General features: G+C 54.6%; 1 protein-coding gene across 3 annotated transcripts in view; it reads right to left on the bottom strand.

Moving 5' to 3' along the window:
* Nucleotides 1–1221: 1221 nt before the first annotated feature.
* BPI (bactericidal permeability increasing protein) overlaps nucleotides 1222–13343 on the bottom strand; it is a 29293-nt gene continuing 17171 nt past the window's right edge. For 2 of the 3 annotated variants that reach the window (XM_079128212.1, XM_079128210.1), the window contains exons 8-15: nucleotides 11810–11986; nucleotides 10790–10849; nucleotides 9037–9204; nucleotides 8000–8067; nucleotides 5882–5924; nucleotides 3862–3925; nucleotides 2914–2990; nucleotides 1565–2248 (exon numbers count right to left, since the gene is read on the bottom strand). In XM_079128212.1, coding sequence (XP_078984338.1) covers nucleotides 2072–2248; nucleotides 2914–2990; nucleotides 3862–3925; nucleotides 5882–5924; nucleotides 8000–8067; nucleotides 9037–9204; nucleotides 10790–10849; nucleotides 11810–11986 — 834 coding nt within the window. In that variant the 3' untranslated portion in view covers nucleotides 1565–2071. The other variant, XM_079128211.1, reaches the window with a different exon arrangement.

The following is a 13343-nucleotide window of genomic DNA, read 5'->3' as shown; positions in this document are numbered from 1 at the left end:
ACCTATGCAACTGAACACAGAAGTCCTGCCTTAAACACACCAAACCCTTGAAAAGACAGTAATTTGACATCTATGGGGAGTGAAAAGAGTGTGGGTTCTGATGGCAAAGGGATCAGAATCCCAGCTTTGCCACGGGCCAGTTGTGTAATTTGAGGAGAAAGACTCAATCCAAAAGAACTGGACAAGTCCCCCCTGGGTAGATGTGCTGGCTCCCAGGAGTGTTTGATCAACAGTCGTCCTTCCCCTGTGGCCCTACAGCCTCAACTCCAGCAAAGAACCAATGGTAACTGACTTAAGTGCATTTTCCTTTAAAATGCCTTCATCTGCTTTTCCTCAGTACAAAAGCACCTCTCCATCCTCACCATCGCCAGCCTGGCTGAAGTCTGAATAACGAATTAGGTTCCTAATGAGCACGGGCCCCTTTCCATTTGTATCCTTCCAAAGCTTTCAGATGGCACAAAAATACCACTTTAGAAACTGAATTTGGTCATGTCTTCCCCCACCTGCTTCAACCCATCCGTGTGTCCTTGTGCATTCTAGTTTCAGATCAAATGTCCCCAGCTCAGAGGCCTCCTAGGACTGCTGGGCCATCAGGAAGTCCACCTAATGGCTGGGATGATCCCACAGATGTATCATGGTGGGAAATGGCCCAAAGTCCCCCAGGACATCCACCGCAGGTCCGAGGCAGTCTGGGCTGGGGATCTGGCTTCCATGTCGGGGCCGGGAGAGTCCTAGGGAAATGCACCCAAGGATGCTCTCTTTTCCCTGGTCCAGTGTTCCACAGTGAGCACAACGACTGAGCAGGAGGGCTTGGACCAAGAGAGCCGTGATCACACTGGAGCCCCTGTGCTGCAGGAAGCCGGGCTGTGCAGGACAGCTGTTCAACAGCGACACCGTGTGGGGATGACAGGAGCCACAGTCCCAGCGTGGGCGCCACAGGAGTAGGCGGGGCAGGATCATCGTTAAACAGCGACACCCTGTGGCAACAGCAGGAATAACAGCCCCGTGGGCTGATCCGAGGAAGCGCCCTCCCTTTGAACTGAAAGAACCCCAAGAACACTTTCTGGTCATGTAGGCATAGCAGGGGACTCAAGATATTAATCGTAGAAACCAAGAGGCGGTTGTATTTGAGCTGTACACAGGCATTACTGACCATACTGGTTATAGACAATGAGGGAATGAATGAACATTAAAAAGATAAAAATAGTACCAACACGAGAATCCACAGAAAAAACAGGTGTTTGTTTCTTTTGCATTTTTTTCCTTTTTTTGGTGGAATCTGGTTACAATCAAAATGCAATTCTTGGAGGATACATTGTGAAAACAACTTTGAAAGGGGCTCAGAAACCCTGAAATATGCATCACACTCTTTTCCAATGAGCAGTCTCCCATGTTTAGACCATTTCTGGATCTGAGTTTGGAGAAATTTGCAAGGGGCACTGGGTCAAGATCAAGCAAGGATTCCCTGGAGAAAGGTGGCCTCTGCCATGGCCCCTACCCTGCTGCACCCCAGGTGACTTCACACAAGGCGAACGTCTGCTCCAAACTGCAGGAAATTCTGGGGAGAGATGGAGTGTCGTCAGCACCTGGGTGAGTTTGGGGGCGACTGGGTTTTTAAGAGGGAGACTTTGGGAGCCTGTCTGTTGGGCGGGAGAGAGCCAAGTGGGGCCTGTCTGCTGTCAGAATGCGGGAGCCAGCAGGGGCACCGGGGTCTGCACTGGGGTCCACACGTCAGCAGCTGCCAACCCCGGGATCCACCGCTGCCTCCCTGGCAGCTGTCTCCTTCTCTGGCAGAGACCCCTGGGCTGTCTGGGAGCCTTCATTTGTCATCCCTGCCTCGTGGCGGCTCCAGGGAGTCCCTGTTCCAATCAAGGCTGCAACACCACTTCTCTCTGCTCCTTTGTGCCCTTCACTCAGAACTTTCAGAAGTGAAGAAATTAAATTGCGCCAAGGGGTCTCCCTCTCTCTTTTTTTTTTTAAATGATGAACTTGGTAAAATGTGGGCAACGTGGCGGCTGCCTCCTCCTCCTCCTCCGCTCTCTCCGTTATTTTTCCTGTTTCTAAAAGCCCATCAGCTCCTTGCTCTAAAATATTGGGGGTTCACTGACTGGACAAGGGGGTTAGAGAGAGTGAGGAGGCAGAGTGATGGGGGGCTTCCGGAGGGCCACAAGGTGTCAGGATCGTGACCCTGGGTGATGGCTTTGTTGTGGAGATAGGGCTTCGTTGGGATGTGCTGGGCTGAAGGGGCCTGAGGGTGGAAAAGTGGAAAAGATGACAAATGCCAGAGGCAGGAGTTTAGGGACACTAAGGAGGCTGGCACGTGGCCAGGACTCTGGGTGACCCAGAGGTGACAGGTGAGGTGAGGGGCTTGAGCGTGAGCAGGGAAAGTCAAGAGTGGGGAGACCTTCAGCATGTAGGGAGCAAACGGGACACTGCAAAACCCCGGGCAGAGCTTGGAACCAGGAGTAGGGCCTGGAGACCCGGCATCCGGGGACAGGTGGAGGGCCGGCAGGGGCCTCCTTGCTGCCTCTCAATCCACCAGGCGCTGGACCCCACCTCCCACCCCACCTCCCACCCCACCATGCCTAGCAGGACCCTGGATGCAAAAGGAGGCAGGGAACACCGCTGAAGCACTTCCGGCGCCCACCGTCTAAGACGCACTGGCCACGCACGGAGGTGGTTATCGAGTGGGGTGGGGGAAAACGGGGAGCCTGGTTTTGAAGCTGGACTTGGGTCAATGCCGGTGGCTTTTCTGAGTTTCTGTCATTCGTCTCTGTTGACTGGCAGCGCCCCCACGCCAGGGTTGCGAGGGTGGAAAGCACAGGAGGCGGGCTTGGCTTGGCACTGAGGACTTGGGGCGACCATAGGATGTTGCTATGGGCTAGGTGGGGTCGGGACACCTGAGGGACTTACCTGGTGGGACTGAAGCAGCAGGTTGTAGAGCCGGACCCGGGCGGGCATGGGCAGAGGGAAGGCTCTCTGCAGCTTCTCTGTGATGGAGACGACGGACAGTGAGGGCCAGGAGGGGCTGGCATGGCGTGCCCCCACCCCCGCTGCTGTCCCCCACTGGTCCCAAGGCACCTCCTAGACCCGCGTGGAGCGCGGGCCTCGGTGCATATACCAAGGGGCAGCCGCAGGGGTGTGGGCGGGGCGGGGCCCTGGCCGAGAGGCGTCTCTGCGCATGTGCGTGCATCCCCCCTGCCGAGGGTGGAGCCGGAGAGGGCGGCGGCTGGGGCCCCTCTCCCCACGCGTGCACAGTGACTGAGCTCAGACAACTGTAAATTCCAGTCGGTCCCGGGTCTCCACGAAGCTAGGTGTCAAGGTGGGCGGCTAGCTCTTTCTCTATGGAGTATCTGGTTGGCCTCGTGTATGATTTCCAAATGTCCCGGTCACACATGAGTGCGCCTCCGCGGGTCCCTGTGCCCCTGGCTCCCCAAGGGGAGAGGCAGGTGTCCACAAGTTCCTATGGCTTTGTGGCTGTGACCTCTCAGCAGAGGTTAGCAGGAGGCTCTCCAGCCTTTGTCCCAGAGTTGGAAAAAGCCTCTGGCTTCAGAGCTGTGATCAGACCTGTCGCCTGCTCTGTGACCTGACATAAGTCACTTAGCCCTTCTGATCTTTCACTTCCTCCCATGAAACCTAGAGATGCTCACAATCCCCATCTCACCAGGCCGCTGTAAGGACTGGCGGAAATCCCAGCTGACGCACAGTAGGAATTTCTGGGTTCCACCCCTTTTCTGGGTCAGAGGCCATTTGAAGTTCATATGGCCTCCCAGCTGGGCCAGGCATGAGGTGCCCCCAGACTGCCAACCCCACCCTCCTTCCCCAGGACTAAAAGCCAGTCCCTTCTCTGGGGCTTCTTACCGTTGACCTTGGGCAGCAGCACGGTCGGCACAATGTAGTCCATGACAGCCTGCAGCAACTCCACCTGGACACCAGGAGAACAGGCCCACATGGTCAGGCACCCCGCACCCCACCCAGGGCCCTCAGCAGCGCCCAGCAAGGAAAGCGGCAGCCCGACAGAAGCCTCAGGTGATCTCTTTGTTCTCAGGTTCCCGGGCTAAAGCCGGTTCTAAATTGTAAGGTGCATCCACAGAGATGATGAGGAAGGACAGCCCCAAACCTCTGCTTAAAAAAAAAAAAAAGTCACTGCAGGCTAGAGGGCAGATGCAGTCAGTCTTTTTGAGGGTTATTTGGTCAATGTTCATCAAAAGTCTTAAAAATGTGTGCATCTTTGCAGCCAGCACATGTGCCTCCAAGGTATGTATGCTAGGGACATGATCTAGCAAAGATGCTAACCACAGCGAAGAAAGTAACTCCATAAACTGAGAGCAACCTACATGTCCAACAAGAGGGGAGTCAATTGAGAGAAAGAATGGTATTTTGATGCAAGGAAGTCCATACAGAAATACGACCATCAGGCACAGAGACATGCTCCATCTGAGGGAAAAGGTGGCTATAGAAGTCATCTGATGCCTTTGGGTGCCTGTGTGTTTTGTTTTGTCTTTTTGGAACCGGGGGATCTTATCCAGGATCTCACACATGCTAGGCAAGGGCTCTATCACTACTGAGCTATCTCCCCAGCCCACATAATGCCATTATGTTTTTCCTTGTGAGAACTGGGGATTGAATCCAGGGGCGCTTAACCACTGAGCCACGTCTCCAGCCCTTTTTATTTTTTATTTTGAGATAGGGTCTTGCTAAGTGGCTGAGGCTGGCCTTGACCTTGTGATCCTCCTGCCTCAGCCTCCTGAGTAGCTGGGATTTCAGGCATTGTGCCACCAGGCCCTTTCATAACATGTCATTTTTAATTCAATAGGCAGAGCAATAGGTCAAGAAGGGTATATTCCAAATTACCCTTGACCTTTATTTTCCATGTTTGGTAAATCTGTAGGTTCCGAATGCTCTATAGTGGATATTTTTTGCTTTGGCAGTAATAAAAAAAAAAAATTCAAAAACAATGTGAAGCCGTCAAGATGACTGACCACAGAGGTGACATTTACAACTTGTAAATGTGTATGTTTTCATTTCTGGAACAATTGAGTTTCCTTCCCTGGGCTGTAATTCCCTGGGCTCACAAATGTGGCATCCTCCTTTGTCTGAGTTCTGGGAAATTCACGTTTTTATTTTCTGCTGAAGCAGAAGTCAGTTACTGACAACCAAGCCCTGGAGGAAGCATGGGCCCCGGAAAACCCGCAGAAACACTCCGAGGTTGCTTTCAGGCCTTCTGCCTGCTGTGATCTCACGGATGGACACGGCTGGCTGGGTTTGATCAGATTTGGAGAGGAGTTTGCGAAGGTCTGACTCCTGGGGCCGGGTGGCTTCCAAGACTCTGTGATGGGGACTTGGGGTGCATCTCAGGGACCTAAGGAGATGCTCTCCAGAGCACTGGAGACGGATTCTCTCCCTCACTGTCCTCCCCACCCCCATTCTGTGTTTCGTAGCTTTGATCATGATGGAAACAACCTTCATTCCCTATTGTCCCATCTCCTCACTACTGTGTAAGGCTCAGTATACCGCCACACCTAGAAAGGCACCTGGCACATAGTAGGTGCTCAATAAAGTAATTAATTTTTCCAACAAATATTTGTGGAGTTTTTTTGGGGGGGGGGCGGTGTAACAGACTGTGCGTATTTAGTCCCATTTAAACCTCAACACACTAACTCAGGCCAGGAAAGTCTGGATCTGAGAGAAGGCATGGGACTTCCCACGGCCTCCTGGTTTGGAGGCTGGAGCAGGGACTCCAGTTCAACCTTCCTGAACCATTCGTTCATTTGCATTATATACAAACGAACCAGTGGCCTCCTAAGTGAGGTCAGGAGCCTGTGACACCCCCCACCCCAAGGTCAGGGCAGGAAGGAGCGGCCCAGGGCCTCAGACTCACCGGGAAGGGGCCAACGTCTGAGTGCTTCAGTTCCAGGATCAGCCTGCAATGAGCGAGGGGAGAGTGAGACCACCAACACCCGTGGTGTGCACACCTGGGGGGGAGGGCCGTGCAGGGAGGCCGCCTGGCTCCCCGCCGGTGTCCACCCCGCCTCCGGGCACAGCGCCATGCTCTCCCTGGGTAGAGGCACTTGTTCCCTGCAGAGTGAGGGCTGCTGACCCCCCAGAGCCCCTGGGTGCCTGGCCATGGGGTGTGGTCCAGGATGGGCCTGGGGCCCCTGCTGGCCCAGCAAGACTTGTCTCAGGATTTTAGGAATACTGGGCACGGGGTGCTGTTTTCTACAGCCAGATAGGAAGCTTCCACTTTGTGACAGTGTGCAGGAGACGAGGCCAGCACAGGGGACGGCAGAGGAGACTCCTAAGGACATCATCTGAACGCCTGGGTCACCTGTTGCCTGAAAGCCTGGGACATTCTAGGCACCTGCCTTGATGGCCTGTGGGAAACACAGGGCTGCTTCTGGAACCTGCTATGCTGAGTGCTGTACCCCACTGAATTCCCGTCTCATTCCAAAAGGCAAAGGCCATGTTGCCATTTTACAGATCAGAAAACTGACACTCAGAGAGGCCAAGCAACCTGCCCAAGGCCACACAGCTAACCATTAGCGAAGCAGGATTTCCAAAAGGTCTCTTGGAGGCCAAAGCCCTGTTGTGTCTAACACTCTTCAAATTTTAAAAAACTTGCTGGGCTCAGTGACACGTTCCTGACCAATGACTTCGGAGGCTGAAGCAGGAAGATCCAAAGTTTGAGGCCAAAGATTCTGTCTCAGAATAAAAATAAAAAGGGCTGGGGATGTAGCTCATGCTCTAGAGCCCCTGGGTTCAAAGCCAGGACAAAACAAAAAACTGTTGAAAGATTTGCTTTTGGTCCCTGCTCAGGACCCACACCCATGGTCCTCACGCCAGCCCCCAGCCCCACCCATTTTCCAGAGTCGACGCTGCACCCAGCTGCAGCCTCTCCGGCTCCTGACTTGAGAGGCCCGTGGGTGTTTCGAGGCAAATTAAATCCACGTTTCCGAAGCAGTAACACTTGTCAAAACGATGCCGGGAGAAATGAGCAGCGTGTAGACCTCAGGGACTGATCTCAAGGTTAAGAAGGACAGCTCTGTGCCAGAGAGAAGGCGGATGTGGGTCGAGACGCATTCCAAACAGCTGGACCTGATGAGGGGCAGGCGCTGCGCCTGGGACTCAGTGTCAGGGCGTCACGTCTCTGGTCCCTCCCACCTCCCTCCCTCTATGTCTCTCTGTGGCTCCCTCTTAATGGACTTTCTCTCTCTCTCTCTCTCTCTCTCTCCAGGCCTTTCCTTCCTTGTGTCTCTCTGTCCCTCTCTGAGTATCTCCCTCTTTCTGTTTGGCTCTCTCCATATTTCTTTATGTGCGTCTCTTTCTCAGGCCCCTCTGTTAATCGAGCACCTGTTATATCCTATAAAGTGCTCCATGCACTTCCCCCATATGAATCACCCATTTAACCCTCACAGTGATGGTGTGGGCCAGGAATTCTTAGCAGGCTCGTTGAGCAGCCAGGGAGTTGGAGTGTGGGGAGTTTGGTGCTTGCCCTTCAAATGCCAGCAGCCTCCCGTCAGAGCCCCATCCATAACCTCCAGTGCTGGCATTCAAACCCAGTCCCGAGAATATCATGTGGCTCTGGACTGTCACCCAGCCAGCAGGGGTTGGGTGTTGAGATCCCAAGGATGGGGGCAGAAGTTGAAGTGGGATTTCCCAGTGCCAAGAAAGGCCAGGGATGTGGGGCACTGAGCACTGCTGTGTGGCATGGGGCCTCAGCTGGCACTCCCAAGCCACATGCTGGCTTGGGACTGACAGGTGTCCTGGGATGCAAGACTTCAGTGCTAGAGCCCAGACATTTTCTGGGCAAACTCAGTTGGTTGGTCAATCTATGACATGTGACCTCGGGCAAGTCACTGAGCACGCTTCACTGTCTATGAACGGGCAGACTGTGCCCATGGCACAGGTGATGGGTACACAGAAGCAAGGACATGAGCTTGGCACCTGGCAAGGCCCTTGCTCTCAGTGGACCCCAGGGAGGGGCGGGCGGCCCGCTTACCGGTCCACCTGCAGCTCGCCAACGAGCCTGTTGGACTTGGCACCGACCTCCACGACAGCATCCGCCGTCTGCAAAGCAACAACCCTGGATGACGCCCTGAGCTGGGCGGGGGCACTGCAAGTTCCCCGAGTGGGGGAGGGGGACCCAGCTTCTCGAAGGCTCTGCAGAGAACCCTGCGTGGCTGGGTGGCCCCGAGGAGCAGGGAGACTTGCTTGTGCTTTGGGGTGGTGAGGTGTTCTGGACGTCAGCCAACTCCCATCTTCTCCCCCAGCTCTGGGAGCAAAGCACTCTGGGAGGGGTGAAGTGAGAGGCCCGGGCTGGAGTCCAGGCCAGCTCTGGGCCAGCCTCACTACGCTCACTCACTGATTCATGGGCTCTGAGCTTGGCGACCCCCTCAGAACCCATTTTATCTGCCTCTAAGTGCCCCCTGATGGGAAGAGAATCTGGACCCGTCCCTAGAGGCCACCAGCCATAAAACAGCCCTTGGCTGTTGTAGGAACTCCTCTGCCAAGTAAGTGTCTGTGGAGCGGCAAGACGAGCGAATGGGGCTGGGAGCAATGGGATAGAAACCCGAACATGTGGAGCAGCAAGCAACTTTGCAGATGAAGGGCTAAGCAAGGACATGCATGGATAAACAGGGGACCGATGAATGAAAGGAGCAACGATATACAAACAAATCACAGAGGCAACACAGGTGTGATCCAGGCAGGACAGAATGCACGAACGCATGGAGGGACCAGAGAAGGTGGCGCCTCTCACGAATGATTGACCAGCAATGTAGTGAATAAGCGAGTGAATTCATAATTGGGTAAATAAACGAATGAATGAGTGAAAAAATGCACAAATGCATGATTGAATGGCTGCCGATGTGAGCGAATGAGTGGGAGACAGTAGACACATTTCAGGTTGACAGAAGAGAGAATAAAGGAAAGGGTGAACATGGCGCATGCATAAACAAAGAGGTAATGGGTGCTGGGTGAGCACCCTGGGAGCCAGGAGCAGGTGCTGGTGCCCTGACTCATCCCGGAGCAGCTTACCATGCTGAGCAGGAAGAGCGGGGCCCGGGAGGAGTTGGGGAGGATGGCAAAGGCCTGGACCTCCAGCTGCGGGGTGAGGGCAAGGCCGGTGGGCTGCGTGGTCAGGTGTGGTGGGGAGGAGACGGAGACTTGGAGCTGCACCTTCATGTTGGGGAACATCGTGGCCACCTGCAGCCCCCAGCAGGAACAATCAACAAAAGAGGGTTACATTCCACACAAATGATCCTGAATTCTATTTGCCCTTCCATGGCATAAACATCTCCAGTTTTTCCCATGTCTCTTAGAATAGATTCAAATAGCCATTTGGTCTGGCACCTGACACCTGGCCGACCTCCCTGCGCACACCTCTGTCCCTGTCCTCTATCTCTGGGCACAGGGAACTCTTTCCACTCCTCAAATACAACAAGTGCTTTGCCATCTAAAACACTTTGCATCCTCTGTTCCCTCTCATTGAATGCTTGTCCATCCATTCTTCCCTGTCCTGGCTCTTTGCCTTCTTCCAGGTCTCAGCTCAAATGTCACCTCCTTAGGCCTGGGGATATAGCTCAGTTGGGACCCTACCAGACACATCCCCCTCCCCCCCAGTACTTTCCTATATAGAAATTTCTAGAGATGCCACCATGTCATGGTTTGGATCTGGAAAGTCCCTCGAAAGCTCATGTGTTGAAAGCACAATTCCCAGGGCGTGAGGTTCAGAGGTGGGGCTTTGAGGCATCGATGAAGACTCTGCATCCGTGGATTCATCCATTTGGTGGATGAATCCACTGGTAACCGAACGGACTCCTGGGAGGTGGGATTGAGTTGGAGGGAGCGGTCACTGGAGGTGTGCTCTGGAAGGGCCTGTCTTGTCCCCAGCCCTTCCTCCCCTCCCGCCCTCTCTCCCTCTGCTCTGCGGCGCCATGAGCGGACCAGTTTTCCTCCTCAATATCCTTCCGCCATGACGTGTCTACCCTGGAGCCAGCTGACCACCGGCTGAAACCCCGAGACCCTGAGCCAAAATGCCTCTTAACCTCCTCCACGTGGTCTCTCAGGCCTTTTGGTGACAGAGACAACAGCTGACCAACACACACAGAGACTGTTACAGTGGAAGGCTCGTGTGCCCTCTCCCTAAACTCCAAGGCCGGAGCGCGAACCCTGGGTGTGGCTGTATTTGGGGACGCGGCCTCTAAGGGAGGGAGTGGGGTTACAGGAAGGCGTGGGGAGGGGCCCTGAGCTCACAGAATTAGTGCCCTTATCAAAAGGGACCCTGAGCTCCCTATCCACCCCGACGCATGCACTGAAGAAAGGCCACACGAGTCTAAAGCCACATCACCAGGAACCAGATCTCCATCTCCCAGTGTCGGAGCAGCGAGAAGCACCGCTGGGCTGTGGCGGCAGCCTGAGGGGGCTCATCTGAGTTCTGCGACCAAAGTAACCTCGCCCACCTAGGGCCCGCTTATCCCCGCCTGTCTCGTTTTGTCATTATCTTGTGCAGCTGCATGATAGTTCTCTCGCCCCACAGGACTGGGAGCTGCAGGAGGGCAGGCACGTGGCCTGCTTTACTGGGCCCTGCTGGACGCTCAGTGAGCACCTGTCCAGTGACTGGGCGGCCCCCCAACACCCTCGGCCTCGGCCTGTCTCTGGACCTAGATGGGCTGCAGGAAGCTACCTCCACTCTCAGCAGGTCCGCCTCTGGGTCTGGAGGGGGCCTCAGCCTCTCCAGAAGCCTCAGGCCACCTCTCGAGAGGACTGCAGGAGAGTGAGCCCTTCGTACCTGAGGAAGGAAGTTTCCAAGGGACTTGGTTGTCAGTTGGAATTTGGATCCGTTGGGCATCTGCAGAGAAGAGAGAAGGTCTTGGGGGATCATGTTATGGGGGGCAGATGCTGCCTGCAGGGTGAGAGACTGGCTGTGCCGAAGGACAATGGCCAGGCCACATATGACGGAGGCGCCTTGGCCTACAGCCTCGGCAGCCATCGGCATGGTGGATGGGCGCGGCCAGTGATGGCCAACTCCCTCACCGTTTGCCCCTAGAAGCCTCAATCTGTTCCCAAACCCAGGGAACCGCCCTTCGGTCGGTGCCCACGACAGCCACCTCCAGTCGAGCAGCGGAGCTTCCTGGCCTCACCCCGACCCTGGTCCCACCCACCTTTGAACAAGTGACGGGTGGACTCTGCTCTGAATACCCAGCCTGTGGAGCGCCCTCATGGGGGGTCTCCAGCTTCCACCAGGGCACGTGGGAGCTCACATGCCTTTCTTACCCACAATCCGATGTCTGGTGCAGGAGCCACGTGAGGAGCCCCACAGGGGGGTGGCCCAGTTGGGATGGGCTGTCCCCAGACCCTGGAGAGAGGGCCCTTTCCTCATGTACAGAGAGGTGACCTGAGACCCAGAGTGAGACCCAGCGCTGTATGCGACAGAGGAGGAGGAGGAGGGTCGTGGAGAAGCCACGCTGAGCCTGGGTCCCAGTCTGTTGCATCCCGGTGCTCAGCAGCGTGAGCTGTTGGATTCACTTCTCGTCACCAGCCACAGGCGCGTAAGCCTGAGCCGGGGTCTCTCAGGCATTCGTATCTCATTTAGCCCTCAGGACGCTCTTTGGGGGAGGGTATGGTTATTGACCAGGAAACTTAGCTTCAGAGAGGTTGATCGACTATCCTAAGGTCACCAAGCTGCAAAGGACTGGAACCAGCAATGGAACTCTGGTCTGCCTGACTCTAGAGTTCCCACCTTCAACCCCAGGGTAAACAAAGCTTCGAATCCAGGTGTGCTTCCTGTGCGCACACTCCGTGGCCTTACCATGTGGTTCTGGAGGGTGAGTTTCAGGGCTCCAGCCTCCTGGTACACAAGCCCAGCGGTGTTGAAGAAGTAGTCAGAGATGCCCAGGTATATCATGCGGTCGTGGTCCGGGGGAAATGCCATCGCTGGTGGGGCAAAGGGAGGTGGGCTGCGGTGTGCCGGACTGAAAAACTCTCCCTGGGGGTGGAGGCGACAGAGTAAGCCCAGGCATCCTGCAGAAATGATAACAGCATCTCCACCCCATGGGAAGACAGGCCGAGAACACGGATCAGACAGAGGAAAAGCCAATCACCAGAAATGAACGCCAGCAGCGGACTCCTCCTAGGGGCTGATTTCCAGGAGCTTTTCAACTGGGGAGGGTGCCTTCCCACTCATTGTGCTGGAGGGGACATCAAGGCACAGGGGGGCCAAGTGACCTGCCCAGGGTCACACAGCTCAGGAATTGAACCCCGGCACCCAGAGTCCAGTGCCCACGCCCCTAACCACCACATTGGTGTAGCTTTCACCCACTGAGCTGTGCAGAAGCCCAACAAAAGAACAGAGAGGCGCTGCTTGTGTCCTCAGGGGAATTTGAAAAGAGTTCCGTGTGCATTTTAAGCTGCTCCTATTCTATTTTTTGTGAGAGCGCTCAGATGCTGCTGGGGAAACATGCTTTTTTGTTTTTCCAAAGAGCAATTTGACCACAGGTTGCAAAAGTAGATCATTAATTTAGCTGAGAAAATAATGTTGAGCTTTAAAAGGCAGATTATAGAAGGGTCCATCTGGTAGGATACCACCTATGTAAAACGTAAAGGTCTATGAAAGTATAAAAACACCCGCCAGAAGTACACGTGCCACTGTCAGCCTGGGTCTCTGGGTGAGGGGCAGTGGGGCAGGTGTGTGTGGGGTGGGTGGCTGCAGGGGTCCAAGGAGTTGTTTCCACAATTAAAAGAAAAAAAAAAAAGATCAGGAGTGAACATGACAAAACGTCACATTTTTCCAACTGGGTGGTGCGTACCCGGACTGCAGCATTCTCTGTGTCTTTGAATCATGAGGTCATTTAAAATGAGTGACCACGATGCCCCTCCTATGGGATACCACAGGACTCTTAAAAATAAGAAGAGGGACCTGTCCTGCCCAGGGGTCACCTCCAGCACTTACTGCTAGGTAAGGAATGCGAGCAGGACAGTCATCAGCAAAACCCAGACAGGTTTTTTACATGCATGTGTGTGAATGCCTAGATCCTGGGACCCAGGAGGTCAACACACCCCTTGGGTCAGCTGTTACCTCTGCACAGGAGCCCGGGGAAGTAAATGGCCCTTCCCATTTGCTGGGGTAATTACAAATTGTTCTGATTTTTTTTTTTTTTTTTTTTTGGTACGGGGGATTGAACTCAGGGGCACTCAACCACTGAACTGCATCCCCAGCCCTATTTTGTATTTTATTTAGAGACAGGGTCTCACTGAGTTGCTTAAGGCCTCACTTTTGCTGAGGCTAGCTTTGAACTTGCCATCCTCTTGCCTCAGCCTCCCAAGCTGCTTGGGTTACAGGTGTG

Source organism: Sciurus vulgaris (genome assembly GCF_902686455.1).
Source record: "Sciurus vulgaris genome assembly, chromosome: 2".
NCBI lineage: Eukaryota > Metazoa > Chordata > Mammalia > Rodentia > Sciuridae > Sciurus > Sciurus vulgaris.
The sequence above is the reverse complement of the archived record's forward strand: the minus strand, read 5'-3'. Positions and strand labels throughout refer to the sequence as shown.